The 25560-nt window shown below is 46.6% G+C and overlaps 2 protein-coding genes across 11 annotated transcripts in view; one reads left to right on the top strand and one right to left on the bottom strand.

Annotated features, from left to right (window-relative positions):
- Positions 1-2448: 2448 nt before the first annotated feature.
- PPP1R3E (protein phosphatase 1 regulatory subunit 3E) lies at positions 2449-23246 on the top strand. Of its 10 annotated transcripts, none has more exons than XR_009454364.1 (5): positions 2449-2976; positions 3263-3708; positions 5344-5480; positions 6217-7369; positions 7605-8140. XR_009454364.1 is itself a non-coding variant. In XM_059708048.1 (3 exons), the coding sequence occupies exons 1-2, from the start codon at positions 2560-2562 to the stop codon at positions 3683-3685; spliced, it is 840 nt and encodes a 279-aa protein (XP_059564031.1). In that variant the 5' UTR covers positions 2449-2559; the 3' UTR covers positions 3686-3708; positions 5344-5980. The 10 variants fall into 10 exon arrangements, 6 of the variants coding, with proteins under 6 accessions (XP_059564031.1, XP_059564016.1, XP_059564007.1 ...); XR_009454365.1 differs by having other exon boundaries at positions 6217-7388; positions 7625-8140; XR_009454367.1 differs by lacking the exon at positions 6217-7369 and having other exon boundaries at positions 7811-8140.
- Positions 23247-24408: 1162 nt separating this feature from the next.
- Positions 24409-25560, bottom strand: part of RNF212B (ring finger protein 212B) — a 28199-nt gene continuing 27047 nt past the window's right edge. Inside the window, exon 14 of the mRNA XM_059708079.1 lies at positions 24409-24514. Coding sequence (XP_059564062.1) covers positions 24449-24514 — 66 coding nt within the window. The 3' untranslated portion in view covers positions 24409-24448. The remainder of the gene's footprint in view (positions 24515-25560) is intronic.

Raw genomic sequence — 25560 nt, 5'->3', positions numbered from 1 at the left:
TGCAGTCTGGGAGCCCTTGGGGGGATGTCCGAATGCTGGCTTAGGCCCGCTCGTTGGACATCCTTAGCGCTGCCGCAGAGGTGGGAGAGGCTCCCACCACCACCGTTGCACTTGCCAGCCGTGAGCCTGGCTTCTGGCTGAGCAGTGCTCCCCCTGTGGGAGCGCACTGACCACCAGGGGGCAGCTTCTACATTGAGTGTCTGCCCCCCTGGTGGTCAGTGTGCATCATAGCAACTGGTCGTTTTTTGCCGTTTGGTCGCTTTGCATATTAGCCTTTTATTATATAGGATTCTTTCAACCAACCTCACTTTTTCTTTGCTCTTGGGCTGATCTTTCCAGCTGCTACCAGCAATGTTGTTTCCTTCTTCTGAGAATAACCTAATCTAGTCCTTCATTTCCAATCCTGATTTCTTCTAAGACATTTGCTTGAAATAAAACATTTTTAAGTCTCAGAATCCAAATATATTTCTGTCTTCAACACATTTATTTATAAGCTCTTTGAGAGCAGGAACTGAATTGTATTCATTTTTATGTCCTCACTGCCTAATAGACCCTCAGTAAATGTTGACTGAATGAATCACTCAATGCCTCTGGCCAGTTACCGAACAGACCTAGTCAGATGTTTAAAGATAACTGCAGTGGCTGTTTAAGACACAAAGGCTTATTTGGCATAAAGGTTCAGTGTCAGTCTGAGCAGCCAGGAGTACAGAGCTGCTGGACCAATACAAATTATATTGGGTTCAAAGATATGTATTTCAAGTATCTTCTCAGACTAATACCACAGAGCCAAGGAATGGCAGCTCAAACTGTAGACAATGCAACAGAGCTTTTACCAGAAAATCTCAGGCCATATAGGCTAATCTTGAACATTATTCTGTTAATGATATATTTCACCAGAGCAAGGAAGACAGTTTTAAACTGGTTGACTGTAAAACAAATTAGTGAAACATTATTTTACACCACCATGATATATAAAAAAATATATCCATGGATTTATATACATATGTATAAGAAAAGAAAAGTCAGTATCACTTTAAAAATTAGTCTTGGCTAAATAGCATTGCTGTGATTATTACAGTAGCTTGGCTGGAGTTAAAATGCAAACAGGAATGAATTGTACAATGTTAAGATAGTATATGTCTCTGTTTATTTCCAACGTAGTCACTGGTGACTTTATAAACTCTCCTGCTGTTTTAAATTTAGAGATTCCATTTCTAGTATAAGAGTCCCCGTATTTCAGTAGTCTGAAGATGTTAGCTATGACCATTAAATGTTTTAATCTTATATAACCAATTAGATAAGAAAGTGGACTTTAGAGCCAGACTGCTGAGATTCTAATCCCAGCTCCCCAATTATTATCTATGTAATCCTGGGCAAAAGTCCTAGCCCCTCTTTCCATTGATTTTCTCATCTATAAAATAGCTATAGTAATACTCCCTGCTCCTATGATGGCTGTATATGAGTTAATGTTTTAAAAATTCTTACAACCATACCTAGCATACTGTAAATGCTATATAAGATCAGTAGGTAAGTTAGAAAACAAAACTTCACATGCTTTTTTTTCACTAACAAAGAAAAAAATGAAGAAAAATGCCAGCTCTGCGCTTTTTGGAACCTCCCATTGGAACTAGAATCCTACAGCCCCAGCTCCAAGAGAGTGGTGTGCTTATTCAGTCAGTAATTTGAGGGCCTACTCTGTGATGAAACTGACTATGAATCAGATACAGCCTCTATCATCAAAGGGCTTACAGTCCGGTTAGAGATCTGAACTCTAATCCACTTTTTTAAAGGATGATAACTCTTAAGTCTAGAGAAGGTGTGCCTTGCTCAAGGTCACGCAGCTAAATAGCACCAGAGGTGAAACCAGAAGCTATGTCTTTCTACAACTCTCAGTTCAGAGCTCTTGCCAATGGGCCACCCACTCTCGTGAGCACATCTCAGCTTCTATTTGGGACACCACCTAGTTTCATGACCTTCCTTCCCTTCTTTGCACCCACCGCCAAACCGCTCCCAAACCTGAAGCCGAGGGTTTAGAAACGAAAACGGTAAGCCCTTAAGAAAAAGCCACACGCTGCGCGTTTTGGACCTCCCCTGCAAGAAAAGAAAGCGTTACTCTTTACATTCTGCGGTAACTCTTCCAGCAAGGTTGAGGCCATTAAAAAAAAAAAAAAAAAGGCAAAGCGGTCATACTCAGGACCGAAAGGGTGGAGTCCCCGCCCCCTGATGCAGCTTGCAGCAGCGGCACTGAAGACAGATGGGGAGCCACCTGTCAGAGGGCTGTGGGCGGGGTCCGGGGCCGGGAAGGCCGGGAGACCGGAGGGTGTGCGGCTGAGCGCACGCTCAGAGCCGACAGCTTGCAGAAGACGGGAGGTGACCGTCTAAAGCCCTGGGAGCTGCCGGCCAGAGGGAGGGCAAGGTAGTCACGGAACCGAGGCCGAATTACGGGAGGGAGAGGATCCTGCCAGGAGGGACGGCTAAATCGGGCCCGGCGGCTTTAGCCATTGGGCGGGAGGGTAACGCAGCGGCGCTGCGGGCGGGCCCTGCGGGGCGGGCGATGCTATGTCTCGCGAGCGGCCCCCCCGCACGGACATCCCCCGCAACCTGAGCTTCATCGCCTCGCTAACGGAGCGAGCCTACTACCGCAGCCAGCGGCCCAGCCTGGAGGAGGAGCCGGAGGAGGAGCCAGGAGAGGGCGGGACGCGCCTCGGGGCCCGATCCCGCGCTCAGGCTTCGAGTCGGGGCCGCAGGGCTCGCTCGGCACCCGCCGGAGGCGGCGGGGCCCGGGCGTCCCGGAGCCGCAGCCCCGACACCCGCAAGAGAGTGCGTTTCGCCGACGCGCTGGGGCTCGAGCTGACCGCCGTGCGCCGCTTCCGCCCGGGAGAGCTGCCCCGGGTGCCCCGCCACGTGCATGTCCAGCTGCAGAGGGACGCCCTCCGCCACTTCGCGCCGTGTCAGCCCCGCGCCCGCGGCCTTCAGGTAGGCTGCAGAGGCTCGCCCCTCCTCCGGGACCTCCCCAGCCCCGCCGTCCGCGTGGGGGAGTGGACTTAGCGAGGAATACCGGTCTTCACCCGCAAGCGCGGGCTGGCGCTGGCGCTCCCCTATTGGTGGGGGGCTCTAGGCTACTTTTGCCGCTGGGCCGCGCTCTGACCGCTGGGACCCGGGGTCGGGCTCGGGTCGGTCCAGTCCCTCGCCCTGCCCCCACCCCGGTCTCTGCCCCCTCTTCTCCGAGGCTCGGTCCTCCCTCTCCCTCTTTCGTCCCCAGGAGGCGCGCGCCGCCCTGGAGCCCGCCCGCGAACCCGGCTTCGCCGCCCGTTTGCAGGCGCAGCGCATCTGCCTGGAGCGCGCCGAGGCGGGGCCCCTGGGCGTGGCGGGGAGCGCGCGGGTGCTGGACCTGGCCTACGAGAAGCGCGTGAGCGTGCGCTGGAGCGCCGACGGCTGGCGGAGCCACCGCGAGGCGCCCGCCTCCTACACCGGCCCGGCCCCGCCCCCTCCGCGCGCCGACCGCTTCGCTTTCCGCCTGCCCGCGCCTCCCCTCGGGGGCGCCCTGCTTTTCGCCCTGCGCTACCGCGTGACGGGCCACGAGTTCTGGGACAACAACGGCGGCCGTGACTATGCTCTACGTGGGCCCGAGCACCCCGGCAGCGGTGGAACCCCGGAGCCTCAGGGCTGGATCCACTTTATTTGAGACGCCTGCGGCCGACTGCGAAGGCACCCGGGGGCGGGGGGAGCCTGAAGATTTGGCGGGGAGGAGCGGGGGAAGCCGAGTTTGGCGGGGGGTTGTCCAAGGGAGTCCAGTGGGGAAGAAATCAAAGGGGTGCGGAAGTGGGAAGAATCAAAGTTGGGGAGACAGGGTGGAAAACACCAGTTGGATGTGAGTAAAAGGAGCCCAAGGCATTAAGGAAAGGAGGCCGGAAAGGGTGCTGAAAGCATTAGAAAGAAAGCAAAGCAATAGTGATGCTGATGACGTTCTCTTCCGTGAGTGGGCGCTGGGAGAGCTTGTGGGGCCTAAGCAGCCAAAGGTTAAGGTACCTCTCTGGGATTGAGGAGGTATTTTGTATGAAGTCATCTGGCTCATTCCCTCCCCCCCCCCCAAGTGTGCCACCTCAGGTCCCCCAACCCTGCCCATCCCAGCTTTAATTCAGCCGTAATTGCCTTGTTAAAGTTCTAGGAACTTGGCCATTGCTCGCTGACCCTGGCATCATGATGGGATTCCCTTGTCACTCCTGATTGTCCCTGGCTTCAGTCTCAGAATTGGCTGGAGAGTGATGGCAGGTCGCAGTCAGAGCCCCTTCCTCCAGCCTCCTGACAGCCCTCGGGGTTAAAATGAAGGCAAAACCCACTCCAGGCCTGTCCTTGCAGCCAAATCATGCAGCGCCTAAAGGGCTGATACACTCAGGGGCTTCCCGGGAAGTGCCCGCTTTACCTTTCTGGGGTGCCTTCTAATGACCTATAAGCACTTTATGGACTGTATTTGTCAAGGGACAGTGCATCCCCAGAGCCACTAATCTGCTTCTGCTTCAGAAGACAAGGAAGTCACTGACTAGCTATGTAACTTCGGACAGTTCCTTCACCTCTCCGAGGCCCAGTTTCCTCCTTGGGAAAGTGGGTTTGGATTAGGTGATCTCTTACGGACCCTTGCTTTGACATTTTATGATCTGTGAGTGGCACAGTATAGACGAGGAGCCACATTCTCCAACCTACAGTTGGAGCGCTACAGTTCAGAACACACAGAGCCCCTAGCATCTGATTGGGGCTGAGGGTAGGTCTTCCACAGCCCAGGAAACATCCCCAAACCAGCCTGCAACCTTAGTATAAGGCTCTCAAACCACAGCCCATCCTCTGCCCTTGCTTTTTGCTCTGGCCCCAGCCTGGGTTCTCTGAGATAGCTTTGAAGAGGTGCATCTCTCTTGGGGAAGGTGATGCTTGGAGGTCCCAAAGATGAAAGGAAACAACATTGGGGGCTCTCTTGAGGAGAAAGGATTATGGGCATAAAAGGGCGAGCATTTCAAATTAAAAAAAAAAAAAATCAAAACAACTTGAAAATTCAATGGCTCCAGAAGATGGCAGTCTGCTCCATATTTTGAGCACGTGAAGTAGGAGAGCTGGACTTTGGCCCACTCATGTTTATGCCTTATATTTTTCCTGGTTAACCTCTGCTGGCTATTTTTCTTTTCCTCTTACTCTGTTCCTAAGCTCTTTGCTTTTCTTTTTTCCTGTCACTCCCTCCACTCCCTCATCACTTTCACTTTTCTTTTAGCATATAGGGCATCTGCCTTCATTATCTCTATTTCCATTTGTCTTCCTCTCATCCTTATTCACCTGTGCGATTCCTTCTCCCTACAGAAGGGGTGGAAAACCTACTTTTTCTCCAAGACCATGGTTGACCCACCTTCCTCCCTCAGGCTCTTTCTTGACAGTCTTCTAGAAGGAGAAGAGCGAAAAGAAGCAGTTCCTGATGCAGATGAACAAGGAGCTCCCAGGTAACCAGTTCCCGTCCCCTTTTCTATCTCTTACTGATTTCTCAAAGAAAATTTCCCACAGCCCCCTTTTCCTTGTCAGTAAGGGAGAGAGTGCGTGGGCATGTACCTGTACATGCATTTGGAATGCAGTATAGGGCTTTTTACCATGCCCCTCCCGTCTAAAGCCTTAATCCTTTGAAGAAAGATGGCTGAAAGAGAGGGACCCTGAGTCATTCCTCAAACAAATGCCCCTTTAAATATCATCCTTCTGGTGAAGAAAAAAATTTCATGCACCTTATGGATCATCTTCAGGTCAGAGTTCCAGCAGAGTGAAGAGAGAAACTGTACTGGAAGCCACCAACCAATGCACTATTAGTCATCAATGAAGAGCCCAAGGGAGGATAATGGAGAGGGAGATTGGGTTGAGGCTCAGTGTGGAGTAATCTCTTGCTTAATATGTATGCATTACTGTTATGTTGTATTAACAATTGTAATAGTACACATTGACTTATCCACTAAAATCTGGTGTCTTGCATGCATTATAATATGACCCTGTTTTAGAGATAGGAAACTCTAAAACAGTAATTTGTTCAAGATTACATAGGTAGTGAATGCAGAGCTAGGATTATGAACCCAGGAAATCTCCAGAGCCTCTGTGCATAATTGTGATGTTACATTTTTTCCTTTAAAAACAATTTTTTCTTATTAGGAAAAAAAATGCGGTTTCTAATTGTGCTCTGCCTTCCCATCCTCTCAGTCTCCTGAACTGGCTTGGAGAAGGCAAAGCACTGAGGGTCCCACATGTCATCTCCTTCCAGGAGCTTGCTGCTGTCTCCTATGCTAGTGTCCCAGCTCTGCAGGATCAGCAAGGGACTACCCCACCTGCCTGCTAGAGAACTTGGAATCCATTTGAACCCATACCATGGGATTCTCCCCTGATCCTAGCCAACCCTCCATACCTGTTGGTGTGCCACACCCTTTTACACTCCTACCACTAGCTTTGAACAGGCCAGTTGCCTAAACTTGCTGCTAGAAGGATCCCTGACGAAGACATTGCTGGATGCTCTGTGTGCTTGGGCCCTCTCTCAGAGTCCTGGTATTAGTGGATAAATGCAAGCTGGTTGGGGGCAGGGAACCAAGGGTAATCCATTGTTTGTAAGAAGTTACTGGCCCCATTCTCAGCTTTATAGACCCAGCACACTAGTCTTCTGGTTCTTCCCATATAGAGCTGCCCCAGGGCCTGGGGGTAAGCTGATACAACTCAGGAAACACTATGAGTGTTAGGCATTGTGGTGGGGACTTTCGTCTAAAGCAGCGGTTCTCAACCTGTGGGTCGCGAACAATGAAAACACATCCTGCATATCAGATATTTACATTACGATTCATAACAGTAGCAAAATTACAGTTATGAAGTAGCAACGAAAATAATTTTATGGTTGGGGGTCACCACAACATGAGGAACTGTATTAAAGGGTCGCGGCATTAGGAAGGTTGAGAACCACTGCAAGGTTGATGACTATGTGAACAGGAGCACTTTACAGTATAATATATCAGCCGTGGACTAGAAAGTGCCAGAAGAGAAACTATTACCAAAGTCAGGGGCTTGGGTCCTTGAAGCAACACAGCAGGAACACTGTTGCCTTTTTCTCCCATCCAGACGTCAGATGTCTCATAGCCTTCCTTCTTTATCGTTATGAATGTAGGTCATCATTTCTCTTCATAATAAGCCCTAACTCCTCAGCTTTCCAATCTAACTCCCTTGCCTCTAACTCCTGTGTTTCTCTGGAGCTCCTCTGGATCCTTGTATTCCATGGGTCATAGAATCAGAGACCTGTGAAAAACGGCTTGTCTTTAGAGATCATTGGGTCCTGGCTCCTATACAGATGGGGACATGGATCCAGAGATGAAAAGTGACTCCAGCCAAAACCGGTTTGGCTCAGTGGATGGAGCGTTGGCCTGCGGACTGAAGGGTCCTGGGCTCGATTCCGGTCAGGGACGTGTACCTGGGTTGCGGGCATATCCCCAGTAGGAGATGTGCAGGAGGCGGCTGATCGATGTTTCTCTCTCATCGATGTTTCTAACTCTCTATCTCTCTCCCTGCCTCTCTGTAAAAAATCAATAAAATCTATTTAAAAAAAAAAAAAGTGACTCCAGCAGGGTCAAAGAATTTTTTTTTTTATTTTTTTTTTAGTACAGCTCAAGATGGGGCTTAAACCCAGGCCTCTTGACTACATCCTATTCCCAGGCTATGAAACAGGCCTCTGCACAATCAGACCCACAGTTTTTCATGGCAAGGGATATCAGAAATGTTTCATTTTCTGCTACTAGTTTCCATTCTCTTCCCTATCCAGGCATAAAGAGAAACAAGAGGAACTGATAGTTTTCTCTATGTCCCCATCTTTGGCACTTCTTTTGCTGATATCACTAAAGTTGCTACAAAGATTGCATAAACTACGGATTGAGTAGCTAACCTGGATAGGAAAGGAAAGTTTGCCCTGTGAATTCACCACAAACTACTGTTCTCATCAGGTCCAGAGTCTTCCCACCCCTTCATAGTGCAGCCCTAGTCCCTGGGCCCCAAACCCACTAGTATTGTGCCTCACTGCAGCTTCCTCATGCACCAGCTCTCCCTTCTGGATAAAAGACCTCATGTTTGAAATAAAGTTGAAATATGAAAAGAATATATCATCAGATATTGAGAAGTATTGTTTTTTGGCCAAGAACAGCAAGAGACACAGAGGCAAATTTCCTGGTCATCTCATTTCGTAAAAGTCCTATTCCCTGTCTACTAGAGTCCTCTGCCTATGCAAAAGTTGGGTGGGAAGGAGTTGGGCACCCAGGTATATGACTCCCTAGTAAAAGATCCCACCACCATTGGAGCAGTGATAAGAAAAGTTATCAGGGCACAGTGCTTTAGTTTCCTGGCAGGTCGCACCAGCTGCTGGTGCAGTTAAAGGGAGCTTGGGTAGAAGTCCCGTGTTTCCCCTTGGCTGGAGGCTGTTTTCCTTAAGGGGACAATCCAAGTTACATCCTGCTCCTTAAGCACTGGAGAGAGGAGCAAAGCCCTTTTCCCTACCAAGGGAAACCCTAAAGCCAAAGATGAGAAATATGAGAGGGAGGAAAAGCAAGGGCCTCTGTCTAAAACAATGGAGCAACAGAAATCGATGTTAAAGGGAGGCATCCTTGAAAAATGTCAAGTTCTAGCGTAGTACTGTCTCCACATCACCTGAATGATGAAAAATCCAGTTACCCATAAAGCTCTAGTGTGAGAATAATCAGATGCCTCCTCGTTACATCATAATAGCCAAACTGTGATGTCACTGCGGAGTATCCACTCTGGTACGTTATAAGTGAAACTACATGTGCTGAAGAGGAGTCAGCATGAGGAGCAGACGTCCAAGGAGAGGTAGGTGGGGCTTTCCAGGGCTTCACGCCATGGCTTACGGCCTAGGGTCCCTCTGTGGCGTCAGCCTGTGTTCTAGAATCGTTGACATTAGGAGTATTCCTGGACGCTGTATGTATTAGTTTTCTAGGGCTGCCGTAACAATACTACAGACTGGGTGACTTAACAGAAATTCAATTCTAGAAGTTTGAGATCAAGGTGTCAGCAGGGTTGGTTTCATTGAAGTTCCTCTGTCCTTCGCTTATAGGTCGCTATTTTCTTACTATGTCTTCACATGGTCTTTCCTATGTGCATGTTTGTGTCCGAATTTCTTATCATAAGGACACCAGTCATGTTGGTTTAGGACTCCCCTCAGACCTCATTTTAACTTAATTACCTCTTTATAGACCTTCTCTCTGAAAACATTATGAGGTACTAGGAGTTAGGACTTTAACATAAGAATTTTGGGGGAGGGGGACACAATTCAAGCCATAACACTATACCTACTATTTACTCACAGAAGTAATTGCAAACCACAGATGTGACCCTAAAAAACCCAAACTAAATGTAGCCAATCCCCAAATGCCCAAGGCCCTTCCACTTATACCTGATGGAATGCAAAGTATGGTGGAAGGAAAGTCAAAGGAAAGAGATACCAATCTTAAACAATCATGCTAGCAGGCACCCAGGGAATCCTCAAGCTGATATGGGGTCCAGGTTCTTGTCACAGGAGAAGAAATAATTCAAGTGTTACATTTAGCAAAGCATACTACATTTATTCATGTGATAGTACGCACTGAGAAGTGAGAGCAGGTGACCTCAGAGAATGAAATGGCCCAATGGAGTCTTGGTGGGAGTTTTTTGTTTTTTTGAATAATAGATTTTTTAAAAATATATTATTAAGTAGAAAGGAAGGGAGGGAGAGAGAAACATTGATGGGCTGCTTCCTACTGGGAGTCGAATCTGAAAACCAGATATGTGCCCTGACTGGGAATCAATCCATCCGTGACCTCTTAGTGCATGGAAGGACACTCAGTTCACTGAACCACACCAGCCAGCCCCAGCCGGGCTTCATGGAAGGGTTTTATTAAATACTAGTGTCCCCGTACATGGATTCATGCACATTGAAAGGAAATTAATTAGAAGAAATATTTTAATATTGGTATTCCCCCTTTATAATTGAAGTGTCAACCAAATTCATGATCGACAATGACAGATGGAAACACACACATAACTGGCGCCAGTGAGAGCTTTATATGTGTCGCACATGTGTGAGTCAACTTAGCCTATATGCTAAGTGTCCTTCCCACCTTCTGCCTGGTCGCTATGACAACTTGCTTTATAGCCAGGTAGAAACACTTTACACTAACCAAATGTCTGTGAAGTGTTTTCCCATGCCTCATCTCATTAGATCCTCACAGAAGTCCTGGAGTAGGTAGATAGGAGACTCAATAGAATCCTATTTTCTTTTCATTAGCCGGAAAATGGAGATTTAGAAAGCTTAGAAATTTTACCCAACTGAAAAAAAGTAAGAAATGGTGGACCTTAAAAATGACTTCAGGTTTCCTCACTGCAGAATGTAGTCAAACACTGCTGCAGTTAAATATTTTACCCTTCGTTCTCCCTGCATGATCTACAATAACAATGTGCTTCGTGTTGATATTTACTATTGTGTTGCTGACAATTACCTGAAAGAGAAGTTGGGGTGCTTCACTGGGCTGGAAAAAGTTTAGCTAAATCCAAAAGCAGGTCTAATTAAGCAAGTTTATTCTGTATATAGAAAAGGCTAAGTTGACTCGCTCATGTGCGATACATATAAAGCTCTCACTGGTGCCAATAGCACTCGTGTGTTTCCATCTGTCATTGTCGACTGTAAATTTGGTTGACACTTACATAATAGAGAAAGGGCGAATAGTGATATTAAAATATTTCTTCTAATTAATTTCCTTTCAATGTGCACGAATTCCTGCACCAGGCCACTAGTATAGAATAAACTTGCTTAATTAGACCTGCTTTCTGATTTAGCTAAACTTTTTCCAGCCCAGTGAAGTACCCCAACTTCTCTTTCAGGTAATTGTCAGCAACACAGCAGTAAATATCAACACGAAGCAAGGAGATCAAAGGGTAAAATATTTAACTGCAGCAGTGTTTGACTATATTCTGTGCAGTGAGAAAACCTGAAGTCATTTTTAAGGTCCACCATTTCTTTCTTCTTTTCAGTTGGGTAAAATTTCTAAGCTTTCTAAATCTCCATTTTTCGGCTAATGAAAAGAAAATAGGATTCTATTGAGTCTCCTATCTACCTACTCCAGGACTTCTGTGAGGATCAAATGAGATGAGGCATGGGAAAACGCATCACAAACATTTGGTTAAACTATAAAATGCACTTGGCTATAAAGCGAGTTGGGTTCCTGGGCTAAAGAAACTCCAAGAAGGCTAGTTGCTAGGAGAGGAAGGCAGGCACTGCTATGTGACATCATTACCCGACACCCACAGCGACTGTTTCCGGGCTGGGCTGGGCCGTGGGCTGAATTTTGCATCATGGGGTCTTGGCAGCCGTTCGCTGTGATTTGGTGGGGTGTCGCTCCAGGCTGGTGGCAAGGCCTGTAGGAAGCCAAGCATTGGTTTGTTGGTGCCAGGTCCGTGGTGCCTGTTTATTTTTAAATGGTCAGTGCCTGTCATGGCAGCTCCTGTGTTGAGTGTCTGCTCCTGGTGGTCAGTGCATGTCATAGCTACCGGTCGGGTGGACAATATATATAGAGGCCCCGTGCATGGATTCGTGCACCGGTGGGGTCCTTCGGCCTGGCCTGCAGGGATTGGGCCAAAACTGACTCTCACATCCCCCGAGGGGTTCCGGATTGTGAGAGGGCAGTCCTCAGGTGCTGCACCAGAATCAGGCTCCCTCCTCTCTTTTTTTTTTCTTTCCTGTAATTATTGACATATACATTTTTTTTTATTGTCTAAAGTTTTACATATGTCTCCTTTTTCCCCAATTGACGGCCCACCCCCGCCAGCCATTCCCACCCTGGGCAAGCCCCCAGTGCCCCGGTGTCTGTGTCCATTGGTTATGCTAATATGCATGCGTACAAGTCCTTTAGTTGCTCTCTAACCCCCCACTCCCCTACCATTTGTCTCTAGATCAATCTATTCTTGTTCATCAAATTATGTTGATCATTATATCCCACATATGGGTGAGATCATGTGATATTATCTTTCTCCGACTGGCTTATTTCGCTTAGCATAATGCTCTCCAGTTCCATCCATGTTGTTGCAAATGTTAAAAGTTCCTTCTTCCTCTCTGGTTCTCCAGAGAGGGTCACCTGAGAACCGTAGCTGCCAAGTCACCGCAGCTCGGCAGCCCCTGTTTGAGCATCTGACCCCTGGTGGTCGGTGCACATCATAGCTACCGGCCGGTCAGCTGGTCACTTAGGCTTACACATATAGATGGACAAGGGGTAGGTAGGGTGGTCCTCTGCTTCTGACGCTGATGGGGTGACAACGTAGCTTGTCCTTGCCCCTCCTTTCCAGATAGTGATTCACCCCCCCCCCCTTTTTTGTCCTCTTAATTATAACAAATTGGTGAGGGGGAAGAGAAGGAACAGGTGGGCAGTGAAGGTTGTCTGTGACCAAGACAAAAAATGGGAAGGGAGGGATACAGCTTGAGGCTTTATTCTAACTTTCCTGCCTCAATTACAGTTTAAGGTTTTGTTTGTTTTCCAAATTTTACAAACACCTGTGACCATGCGAACACGTTGCTGGGGCTCCTCCAGTGCTTTGGAAGCAGTCTGTGAGACTTCTCTTCCCAAGCTAGAGGGTAAGTGTGCCTCTGGTCAGTCCTGGGAAAGTCTGAGCCATGCAAAGGGAGAGAGGACTTTTACCAGCGGTGATGGGGGTTAACACTTCTACCTTGAGGATGACATGCTGAACCCCCACTCTTCAGCACTAGTTCCCTGGAAGAGCTGGGAGGGTTATTGTCTTGCTAAAGGTGGGACCCTCACTTTTCTGATATTGTCAGCCTCTTCCTCTCTTCCATTCCCCAAACCAGGCAACTCAGTCTTCTATTTAAAGCTTTAGGGTGAAATGCACATAAAAGAGGGAGGTGTCAGCCTGTACTCAGAACTGGGGCAGAGGAGTTTCTTCTTTCCTTGGGTTCTCCCTCTTCCAAATCTGTCTTTGATTCTGCTCCTAGCTCCTGGGAACTAGTGTCTTTCTGAGACAAAAAAGATGGCTGAGTTCTTCACCCATCATAATCCCAAGCCTGTGATTAGTGATGCCCGGAGTGACTGAATGGACCCTCCAGGGTTAGGCAATAAATCCCTACCCAGTTCTTGCCTGACTTTCCAGCCAAACAGGTCTCAAGTCTCATTGTTTGGATTATAAGAAAATGACCACTGCACTGAAAACTGAAGGCTGCTGGGGCCTAAAATGTTTCACTTTTCCCTTCCTTCATGATTGAGGTCAGTATATACCGCCAGCCCTAACTTAAACCCTGAGGGATCAAAAGCTTCTAACGCTAAAGCTGAGTGTGTGTGTGGGCGAGGCTAAAGTAGCTTTACAGTTGTTCATATGGAAAGTAATACAACTAATAAATAATACAAGAAAACACTTTTGTGTATTCACAATTGTAAGCCTACTTTGGCCCCACCCTGTCTGTCTCCTGTTGCATACTCCCATGCTTCTAGGGAATACTAACTTGGAGGAGGTGGGGCTGACTCTTAGTTGAGATTGTTACTCAATGTAATGAGGGAGAGCAGGGAGGCAGGGGCAAATACAGGGCCAGGAACAGAAAACAGAGCTATTCAGTGACCTGAACAGGCAAAAGGGACTCTTTGAAAGACCAGCATAAGAACCAGAGTCACTTCAGAAAGTACTGTTCCCGAGCTTTTTTCAGAAGACCGAGTATCCTAACTATGCAATCTGTTGGCCCAGAAGTTCAGAGTGTGTGAAATACTGCATTGGTGGAAAGTCCATTTTATTGTCGCTGTTTTTTTGACGGCGGAAACCAGGGTCCCAAATATGAGGCAGAGCCCCAGGTCTTCCTTACTGCGCGCAGGGAGGTGCCCTCCGGCAGTTCGTTGGGAACACCTGTTTGGTGCCAGCCGGACCCGGGAGGCAAAAGGTGCCGCGCTCCCGGTACCACCCCCCGTCTTTCCGGGTGGCAGGACATTGGATCCGTCTCGGGAGCAAGTTCCCGGTAGCTCCAGGCGCTGCGTTTGCAGTGACGCTGCTGCGGCCGCTGGCCCCTTTGCTGGGCAGGCGCGGCTCGTGCGTCAGGCTAAGGGATGCTGAAAGGGACCCGCCCGGAGGAAACAACTGGGAAGTGGTTGCCGGCAGCGTGGACAGCCCCGCAAGGCGCCGCGAGTTCCTCGGGGGATGCCGGCGGCGCAAGGCCGCGCACCCGCAGGTCCGGCGCCGCGGGGTCGAGGGCGGGGGCAGCTCCCCTGGCCGCGGAGGAGGACATCTTCCCTGGCCCGCGCACCAATAGCCCCCGGCCGAGGCCCACGCAGCCAATAGCCGACTAAAGCCGAGACCCACGCAGCCAATGGCAGCCCAGTGTGTCCCTCCGGTGCCAGCCTGCCTGCGTCCACGAATCGGGGCTCGGGCCGCCTGGGTACCGCCCCTGGGCCCGCCCCGCCCGGCCCCCAACGCGCTCCGGCAGGGCCGCGCTAGAGGGGCGCGCTCTCGGGGCGGGAAGGGCATTCCTGGTCCCGACCCTCCGCGCGGGGGGCTAGGAGCAGGCCGCGCCGGGCGGGAGCCCCACTTCCACCCCGGAGGCGCCCTGCCCTCTCCCCTTTGCCCCCCGGCCCATGGTGCGAGGCTGGGAGCCGCCGCCCGGGCCGGACCGCGGTGAGTGATCCCCAGCCCCCCCGGACTTCCCCTCCCGGCCCCCCGTTATGATCTCCGACCTGCGGAGCCCTATCTGCGCGCGGGGGGCAGAATTCGAGTTTCGAACTCGCCGGGTTGCCTCTCCTTTATCTTTTGGACTTTTCGGTTCCCGGTCGGAACTGGGGGAGGGTGAGTGGGTGTGTAGGGAGGAGGCAGGCTGGATTGGGACGCCCTTGGCCAGGGGAGGATAGAGACTCGCAGGCTCCCTGGGGCTCATCGCCCCAAATGCAGCAACTTTTTGTTCTCTGACCCAGTTTGGAGCCTTAGGCTGCCTGTGAAATGGAGGATAGGAGAAACGTTTCCTCCCCAGGCCTCCTCCTCCCCATGACTACCTCCTGGCGCCCTCAGCATACATACAGAACCCTGGCCTTGCTGCTGGGGAGCCTTGGCCTTTAGGAATGGACGGTGTAGGAGAAACTGCCCCTTCTGACCCCCTACCCAGCCGTACTCAGAAAACTTACCAGGGAAGTGAGAACCCGAGTCCTCAGAGAGGTTCCTGGTGTTGCGTCCTAGTCTGAAACTTGTAAACTGAAAGAACACTCAAGCTGAGACCTGTTTAGTGAGGTGGGCCCAGACCAGGTCTTTTATCATATGAACTTTTCACCATCCATGTGAAGTCCTTTTATATGATTAGGATAGGTAAATGGCAGTAATTGGAAAAATATAAGCCAGTTAAAGTTGGGATTTTTAAAATGATGCATATATATGTAAGCATTGCCATTAAAAGTATGTTCATTTCATCCTAGCTGGTTTGGCTCAGTGGATAGAGCGTTGGCCTGGGGACTGAGGGGTCCCGGGTTCGATTCCGGTCAGGGGCACATGCCCGGGTTGTGGGCTCGGTCCCCAGTGGGGGGCATGCAGGATGCAGCCGATCACTGATTCTCTCTCATCATTAATGTTTCTTTCTCTCTCTCTCCCCCTTCCTCTCTGAAATCAATAAAAATATATTAAAAAGATACAATAAAAGTATGTTCATTTCACCAATCTTTTGGGGGTAGCCCCCGAGTTTTCTTTGTGTAAGTCTGCTGATTGGAGTTCTCAATTGACTTTATGGAATCTATACAAGCAAATCTCAAATCTGGCTGCACTCCGAGAACTTTTTTAAAAGTACTGATGCCTGGGTCTCACTCCAGACTAATTAAGTCGAAATGAGGAGGGTGCCCTGCTTTAAGTTTCCCAGGTAATTCTAGTGTGCAGTCTGATATGGGAGCCCCTGCTTCTCATCTGTGATTTTCAGGGTTTGATTTCTTTAAAATATATTTTTACTGATTTCAGAGAGGAAGGGAGAGGAAGAGAGAAATAGAAACATCAGTGATGAGAATCACTGATTGGCTGTCTCCTGCATGCCCCACACTGGAGATAGAGCCTGCAACCCAGGCATGTGCCCTGACCAGGAGTCAAACCCTGACCTTCTAGTTCATAGTGGCTCAACCACTGAGCCACCACAGGCCAGGTTTGATTTCTTTAAAGTGGAGTGAGAATTTTAAACTTTTTGAAGCAAGCTAAATGCAGAATCCTTTTGAGATTTTTAAAAATTGTTTTAAGTCCCCTGCACCTCCAATCTTTCAGTTGCCTTGCCTACTCCCAATTCAACAATTTTCAAAATGTATACTCTTTTGTATTGTCTTTCATAGGAACCGTTTTTTTTTTAAATATTTTTATTGATTTTTTACAGAGAGGAAGGGAGAGGGATAAAGAGTTAGAAACATCGATCAACTGCCTCCTGCAAACCCCCCACTGGGGATATGCCCGCAACCAAGGTACATGCCCTTGACTGGAATTGAACCTGGGACCCTTGAGTCCGCAGGCCGACATTTTATCCACTGAGCCAAACCGGTTAGGGCTAGGAACCATTTTTAATGCACTAATATTCCATTGGTTTATGTAATGTTTAATTACATTATTATATAAATATAGAAAAACAACGGCATAAGCAGGTTTGGAATCACACATAACTGGCCCAAGTACTCTGGGCAGTAAAGCAGGAGATTTTGGCACACTAGACAGTAGCCTACCAGACTCTAGTATCCAGTACGCTATGGGTATTGGTCATATAATCCAGTGGGTCAATGAAACCAGGCTCCTGGCGCAGTTGACCATCCCTCCCTTCCACTCTCTCCAACTAATATCACCAATACCTACTTAAATTTTCTTGAGTGTTTCATCCATTCTTTCCATTCATTCACATCAAGCTGTTTGTTCCTCTTCAAGCAGTTATCACCATTGCCTTAATTAAGTTGGGAGAACATTAGACAGAGGTTCTAAAGCTGGACTTCTGAGCAGCCAGTGAACCCCCTGAGATTATATATAATGTGTAAGTGTGAATATTTATTTGGGGGTGGAGTAGTAGTCATAACTTTCTGGGTGCCCATAACTTTTATCTGATTTGCAAAGTTTCAGGATCTAAAAAGTTGAGAAGCACGTAAGTTGAGTATCACTACAAGTCCTCTAAGGCCCTTAAAACTGTACCATCAAGACACATTTCAGTCGATACTTCTCTGAATAAAGATTTAGGGAATTCAGCAGGATCATATCTAGTCTTTCTAACTGTCTCTTGCTTTAACCATAAGCCTAGGCTCAAGCCTAAAGTTCTGAACGTCTATCTTTTTTCCCTAGGATTATGTGAATGCCTAGTCTGGTAGCTTAAAGCTGCTCATTCTTTTTTGCCATCTGTCAGGAGTATGGAAAGCCCAAAGGGAAAGAAAGGCAATATCCTGACTCTCTTTTTTTATTAGTGAACCATTAATTTAATTCTCATGAACCACTCTCTAGTTGTAGTTTTTATTTTAAAGTCAGATTCTTCCAGGGAAATACCCAGCTAAACAGCTATGGCTTAATTTAAGCCACCATCTGTATTAGGAAGTCTTCAGTAACTTGTGTTTTGCATAATTGGAAAAGTAGACGTATACAGTACACCAAATACAGTATTTGCATTACTGCTTATTACATTGAACTATCAAGACGATGCCATGAGAATCTGAAGGATAGCAAACCACATAAATGAAATCAGAATGCTTCCTTATAGGCTTATAGCTGTGCCTGCCTTATTTCCTATGTGGCAGTCTTCATCCTCATACTGGAGGATGCTACATTTATTCTTTATGCTACATTTTTCTCATATCCAAAGTGTTACTGTGTCCTTAAAGAACAGGGTACAAGATTGTAAGGGTGAGGGTGAATAAAAAAAAAAAAAAACAGGACACAAATAAGGTTAAGTAGATGTCAAGTGTTGCAATCAAAGTATTCTCCAGCTTAAGTTTGGTGGTGTCCCTGTGGGTTTAGACTTGACTGTGCCAGCAGTTCCTCACAAGCCACCCACCCATGTCCAGGATGAATCTGGAGGGTGAAGGTAAAGCTACCAGACTGGCAATTCAGCTGGCAATCAAAAAGGATTTATATCCAAATTATGGATTCCACTCTCCTAAAGCAGTGATTTTTATACTTTTTTAAAACAGCAAAATCCTTTCTGGAGTTATAACCAACTTTCAAAATATAAGAAGTAAAAAAAAAAAAAAAAATCACATGTAATTTTCCTCTTGTGCCTGTTAAAATCTGGACTCTGCAAAAACAGATTGAAAACTAATTTTAAAGAATTCAGTTTTTGCCTCACTTCCCCTATTGTCTAGGAGGATCATTACCTTATATCAGAATCACCCCATGAGGCTGAAGTAATGATACAGCTATTTATTGAGCCTTTGTTCTAGGTATATAGTCAAGTGCATTTTTTCACTTAGTCTTAAACTTGTGAGTTATAAGGCTTAGAGCAGTGATGGCGAACCTTTTGAGCTCGGCGTGTCAGCATTTTGAAAAACCCTAACTTAACTCCAGTGCTGTGTCACATATAGAAACTTTTTGATATTTGCAACCATAGTAAAACAAAGACTTATATTTTTGATATTTATTTTATATATTTAAATGCCATTTAACAAAGAAAAATCAACCAAAAAAATGAGTTCGCGTGTCACCTCCGACACGCGTGTCATAGGTTCGCCATCACTGGCTTAGAGGGTTAAATTACTTGCCCAAGTACAAGCAGCACCCTAGGAAGTGGTGGAGCCTCCACTAACCTCAAATTTGCTTCACCCCAGACTTCCACAGCTGGTTTGGGCCGTGCCTACACATGATACCTTAGCACATAGCAGGTACTCAGTAAAAATAGATAACTTTACATATACCCAGCACTGTCTCCATTTTTTACACATGAGGAAACAGACTCATGTAAGTCAGTAGCTTTGGCCCAAGAGCATGCAGCTGGTGACAGAACTGGGGTTCAAACTGCAGACTGGCCTCATTTAAGAATCATATTTCTACCAACTGCGCCATACTGCCTCCATTTACCCTCTTAAGGTTCTCTTCATTATATATTGCCTTTAGGTTCTCCATGGACTTCAGTTAAGTTTTGCTTGTTAAAAGGGAATGGTGACATTAAAATGCTTCTGGGTTTTTCTGTTCATCACATAAAACCCCTCATTACGCTGCTCTATTTGTAACTTTCTGGACTTGAGATTTTTCTCAATTTGTCTTGTAGCACTGCATAGGAATCCTGTCCATCTTTAACATGTCTCTAAGGCCCACATGGGGAGCTGAAGTAAAATTCAGTCAACAGGATTATCCTGGGGAATAACAGCAGCAGGTATTTCAGGAATGAAGCCTGGTCAGGGGCTATTCCTGCAATCCCCACTCAGAACCAGTGGTGCTGCTGGGCGGCTTGCAGGACCTACTTACAGTTTATGAACCTGCCCACCTGGGCCTGAGAAGAAGAGATTAAGAGCTGCAGGCCTTCTGCCCTGTGTGAAGGGGGCTGTTAAATTCTGAGGGGTTCCCTAGGCTCCCTGGAGAGAGACTGAGCAGTTGAAGAGACAAAGGCTGGGGGGGAGGGGATAACCTTTGTGCCGAGGATGAGTTGGGGGATGAAAACATTCCCTTCTCTCTACCCTAGTGGGGTGGGGGTGGGGTGAGCCCCATTTGTCCTAGATACCTGACCTATCTCATCCTACTGAGAAAAGAAATTAAAGCTATCAGGTTTTAGGGTTTAAAGGCACTATATTACCCCCCCTCCCCAACCAACAAGGGACAGAAAGGGGGATTGGGCAGAGGAACAGTGCTGTCCTACCTTCTAGATTTTCATATAGGTTGTATTCCCAACCTATCTCCACATTCTAGAGATAATGAGTTGTTAGGAGCTAATGAGTTTATAACAAGAGGAGATTACTGCTTCTCTAGTTTTTGTAGTCGAGTCTTTATATTTTGTGACTCTTGTTCCATGAATGTGGTGAAGTAAGTTTGTATTGGAAAGGTAAAGGCTATATAAGGATGTTTCCTTGACATCTAAAGACAGATTTTCCTCTTGGTGAAAACACTCACTAGTCATGTGACTGGGTAATTATGGTTTTTTTCATACACATAATGGGAATTTTAGCCGGCTCTGACTCATAGGGTTATGAAAGTAAATGAGAAATTGTTAGAGCACTTTGAAAGCAAAACAGTACAGTACACATAGAAAGCTGATTGTTTTAGAGTACAGCATTTTGTTTGGTAGAAACTGAGCAGTGGGCCAAAAGAGGAACCCTAATGACCGAGCTGTTTCTCTGCTTACAGCTATCTCTGAAGGGCACAGATCAGAAAGCAGCATGCCTCCTAATAAAGAGGCCAGCAATCTTAACACCTCCCCTGCGGGGCTCATCTGCCTCCCTCCGATCTCCGAGGAGCTCCAGCTTGTGTGGACCCAAGCCGCCCAGACCAGTGAGCTGGATGGCAATGAACACCTGCTACAAACCTTCAGCTACTTTCCCTATCCCAGCCTAGCAGACATTGCCCTTCTCTGTCTACGCTATGGGCTGCAGATAGAAAAAGTCAAGACCTGGTTCATGGCCCAGCGCCTGCGCTGTGGCATCAGCTGGTCATCTGAAGAAATAGAAGAGACTCGAGCTCGAGTGGTATATCACAGGGACCAACTCCATTTCAAATCTCTCCTCTCTTTTACTCATCATGCAGGGCGGCCCCCAGAGGAGGTGCCTCCTTCTCCAATGCCACCTCCAGAACAAGTTAGTCTTGGAATAGTGCCCCTGACTCTCAGTGAGCCCGCCCAGATGAAAGGATTGAAGGTAGAGCCTGAGGATCCCTCAGAGCCAATGAGTCACCAGAGAGCAAAGGAGCCTCTGATGGCACCTGGCAGTGGGGCATTCTCCCACCAATCAGGATTTTGGCAGGATATTCAAAGCAGTGATCTCTCTAAGGAGCAGGCAGGCAGGGGTCCTGACCAATCACATGGCCTAGGTACGGCTTCCTGGAACCACTCTACAGCTGTCCACCAGCCACAAGCTCGGGATAAAGCCCCACCAATCTCATTACTTGCCAGTAGTTATAAGCAGGGGTCAGCATGTAATGTGACTCCTTCTTCCTCTACCTCTTCCTCTTTCCAGATACTGGCTAATGGAATTACAGTCACCTCTAAACCCTCCCAGCCACTGGGCTGTCTCCCACAGCCACTGTCACCCAATGAGCAGGCTCTACCCATACACGTGGAGCCAGCCTGGCCCCAGAGGCTGAGGCCTAACTCAGTACTAGGCAGCATTGGCCCTGCAGAGTACCTTTCCCCTGATACCCAACGCCAGCGAAAGACCAAGCGCAAAACCAAAGAGCAGTTGGCTATCCTCAAATCGTTTTTTTTACAGTGTCAATGGGCACGGCGCGAGGATTACCATAAATTAGAACAGATTACTGGTTTACCTCGGTCTGAGATTATTCAGTGGTTTGGCGACACACGCTATGCCTTGAAGCATGGGCAACTAAAATGGTTTCGGGACAATGCAGTACCTGGTGCCCCTAGTTTCCAGGATCCAGCAATTCCCACACCATCGCCTTCAACCCGCTCTTTGAATGAATGGGCTGAGACACCACCTCTGCCAGTGCCCCCACCTCCACCGGATATACAGCCCTTGGAGAGGTACTGGGCAGCCCACCAACAGCTACGGGAAAGCGATGTCCCTCAACTGAGTGAGGCGTCAAGGCTTAGCAGCCAGCAGGTACTGGATTGGTTTGATTCTCGTTTACCTAAGCCAGCTGAGGTGGTGGTTTGTCTAGATGAAGAGGAGGAAGAGGAGGAGGAAGAACTGCCTGAAGATGATGAAGAAGAGGAGGAGGAGGAGGAGGACGATGACAGCGATGATGATGATGATGATGTGATCATACAGGACTGAATGGGGGCTATGGGAGGGGCAGTCTTACTAAAAGACGAACCAACTTAGTAACTGTTTAAACAAAGAAACCACATTTTAAAAATTACCTTGTGGCAAAGAACTGAAAAGCTTTGTGTTTTTTAAGTTGGGGGAAAGGTGGATATTTTGAGGGTGGACCAGGGAGGATGAGCATAAGGCACAAAGTGAGGTGGGGATTGAATGAGCAGAAATTTCAGGCCTTAGCTTCAGTGAAGAGTGCTAAGGATCTGGCCCTTTACCTATGGGCTGGGCCAAGGCTCTTGTTCTCATCTGCTTTTCTTTTCCCTTAGTATACCACAGGGCAGCTACGCCTTAGTCCCACGTCTATAGGAGGATTGGAAAGGCGGAGTAAAGAATTTTGATTCCAGTGCATCCCTAGTTCAGGCTTAGGGAATGTCCGGTCCTGCCAAGGCAATAGGGGTGAGTTAATTAATTAAATGTTTGACCCAAACAGCAGGCTAATTTTTAAGTTTATAATTTTGTATGGCCCAAGAATGACGCTCTAAATATCCTAATGGCCCTTGGCAGAAAAAAGGTTCCCCACCCCTGGCCTAGTCCCACCATTTTTCCTGGAATACAAGGCTGCCTTGCACCTCTCCTTTTCTCTGAGCACAAGTCCACCCTTAATGCAGCTAAGAATCTCAGTATGTCCCAGTCTCACAGATATTTAAACTCTTCCTCATACCAACTCCATGTTTTACCTGCTTCATCGCTGAGTCGCAGAGGAAGCAGAATGTTTTTTCTGATACGGGGACCACTTTGCCTTGTACCTTTTTATCTCTTTCCAAAATCCCCATTCTCTTCACTATGTCTCAGGGTAAATCTTCCCCATGGAGCTTGTGAAAAAGTTTAATAACTGGGTGGAGAATAATTCAGACTGGATATTTATTGGAGGTGGGAATTAGGAGAGATGTCTTTTTTAAAAAGTAGAATTAGGTTACGGAAAGGTATAGGAGAGGGGATGGTTTCTACTGTTCGGAGGACTGCAGGTAGGCTCCAGGCTTGGTTTTACAAGCCTGACACCCTCCTGCTTAACTTGGCAGAGGCTGATTTTTCATCTTCCTGGTGTTGGTTCAATTTTGTATCCGGAAAAGAGACTTTTCCCTCTCTTTATAGGATCTGTCTTGAGGGCAGAGGGATCATGGTCTTTAACTGAATTTATTGATGTTTAAGAATGGTTTTCATCAGTTGGGGGTCAGGTATAATGATATCAATGAGTTAACCATCTAGAAATAAGAGTGGTAGCCCCAAACTGCTAGAATAATAAAAAGGCCAAAAATAAAAATTTTTCTCTCTCCTCCACTTTGCCACTTCTATGCTTTAGAGATTAATGTAGCCAAATACATTAACATTCTGATTTAATATACATTTTATTTATTCTTGAAGCAGCAAGATATATTGAGGTAAATTAAAAGAACAATAACTTTGCCCTGGCTGGGTAGATCATTTGGTTAGAGCGTTGTCCTGATACACCAAGGTTACGTGTTTAATCCCCCTAGTCAGGGCACATACAAGTATCAGCCAATGCATGCATAAGTGAAACAACAAATAGATGTATCTTTCTCTCCCTCAAATCAATAAATAATATTAATAAAAAAGAACTTTGAAAGGCAGTAGATCAGTATCACTAGGCTGATTGTTTCCTATACCTGCTACACCACAGGCTCTTGCTCAGAAGATGAAGTGTGTCTGGAAATGCCTTTAAAAATAAATCCAGAGTTCCAGAAAGGGTAGTGGCATCTTAGTTTATCTACAAGGTCATTCCCAAGACCTATTTATTTCTGGCAGATGCTTGGTATTTTACCTCACCCCCAATATTTTTGCTTAAGGCCTGCCTGCCTGTGGCCTACCCATTTAATTCTACCCCTCAGTACCCAAAGAACAATAAATAATTGATCTCAGTGGTATTGTTCTTTGCCCATTCCACCATTCTAGAGCTTGGAACACTAATAGAATTGCAATAGCAATAAAAGGACGTCTTTATTATCTATGTACTTTAGTAAGCTGAACATCTTGTCTCCAACTATTATCAGACAGAAAGGAAAATAAACATTTAATAATAACTAGGCATAGAGGAAACAATAGGCAAACTGAAAAAAAAAGTATAATAAATTAGGACAGGGAACAGAATTGTTACTTGTTAACATTGGCAATGGGAGAATATGTCCAAAACTAGAAAATGAAATCCAGAAGTAAAACCTAGTTAATGAGTATATTACCCCCACCCCCAAGGATGACAAGAGATGTTTTTATAACCTTCGTTTCAAGTTGTAGGAAATAAGAGGGCTACATGTCTTATGGGAGAAATGTAATCTTCCTGAAGCACTAGCCTTATATAATACCTAACCACTTTCTAAGGAGGTAATACAGGGTATACATAGTAAAGATAGAAAGTACAGAATGAAACCAGCCAGGGGTACATTTCCCAAGGCCATCATGCCTAATGGGTATTGGATGCTAGTCTGTCCTTCAGTAGCATGTATAGATCAGACCTTGAAGATGTTCTATCTGGGAATGGTCCATGCTTCTCTCCCCCTGGCTAATCCCATCTGCCTTTGTTGGTAGAGAGTCTGCAGCAGAAGAGAGAAGGCAGATACGGATGTTTATAACCAAAAGGGCAAATAAGGACCTCTCAAGCTATTTTATGAAATTCATTAGGACAGCAAACCACCACCATTGCTTTCACATAGTTTTCTCCATTGCATGATAACTTTTCCAAACTAAGATTTGAGACATCAAAGGCTTTATCGCTACGTACGAAACGGTGGTATTTCAGTGTGATATTATCTGGTGGTGATAAGACTTCTATTTTAGAAGACCCGGAACATAATACCCACAGATGATTACCAGGGAGGCAGAATTATGCCTCCAGGGAGGCGGCACTTTCTTCAATAACTCTTTCTTTAAAAACTTTGTTATAGAAATTTAAAACAAAAGTATAGTAGTGTAATGAACTCACATGTACCCATCACCCAATTTCAACAAACAACTCAAGGCCCATTTTTCATTTCTACTTTCTCACTGCGCCTCTCCACTATATTATACTAAAGCAAAAACCAGATAATCACTTAACTTTCTCTCCATTAATATTTTAGTATGTATCTCCAAAATATAAATTATTTTTAATTTCATTTTATTTTGTTAATCCTCACCTGAGGATATTTTCCTATTGATTTTTAGTGAGTGGAAGGGAGAGGGGTCAAGAGAAACATCGATGTGAGAGACACATCGACTGGTTGCTTCCCAACACACCCTGATGGGCTAGGAATCGAACCTGCAACCGAGGTATGTGCCCTTGACTGGAATCGAACCCGAGACCTCAGACCAATGCTCTAGGGCAAAATCAGCTAGGGCCAGATAGACTATTTTAAAAAATATAACAATAGCACTATACCTACCAAAAAACCCCAAAAAACAACCTGTTAATAATTCCTTAATATCAAATGTGCAACAGGTATTCAATTTTCTTCAACTTTTTCATAAATGGTTTTTTACAGTTAGGGCCCATATCTTTGTAGATGGTTTATACATTTCAATTATTTTCTCATCTGTAGGGTAATCCCTCCATTTGTGAGGATCTTAGAGCAGGATGTTATTTTCCCAGTTTTGCCTAGAC

This window comes from Myotis daubentonii, chromosome 1 (genome assembly GCF_963259705.1).
Source record: "Myotis daubentonii chromosome 1, mMyoDau2.1, whole genome shotgun sequence".
Classification (NCBI taxonomy): domain Eukaryota; kingdom Metazoa; phylum Chordata; class Mammalia; order Chiroptera; family Vespertilionidae; genus Myotis; species Myotis daubentonii.
The sequence above is the reverse complement of the archived record's forward strand: the minus strand, read 5'-3'. Positions and strand labels throughout refer to the sequence as shown.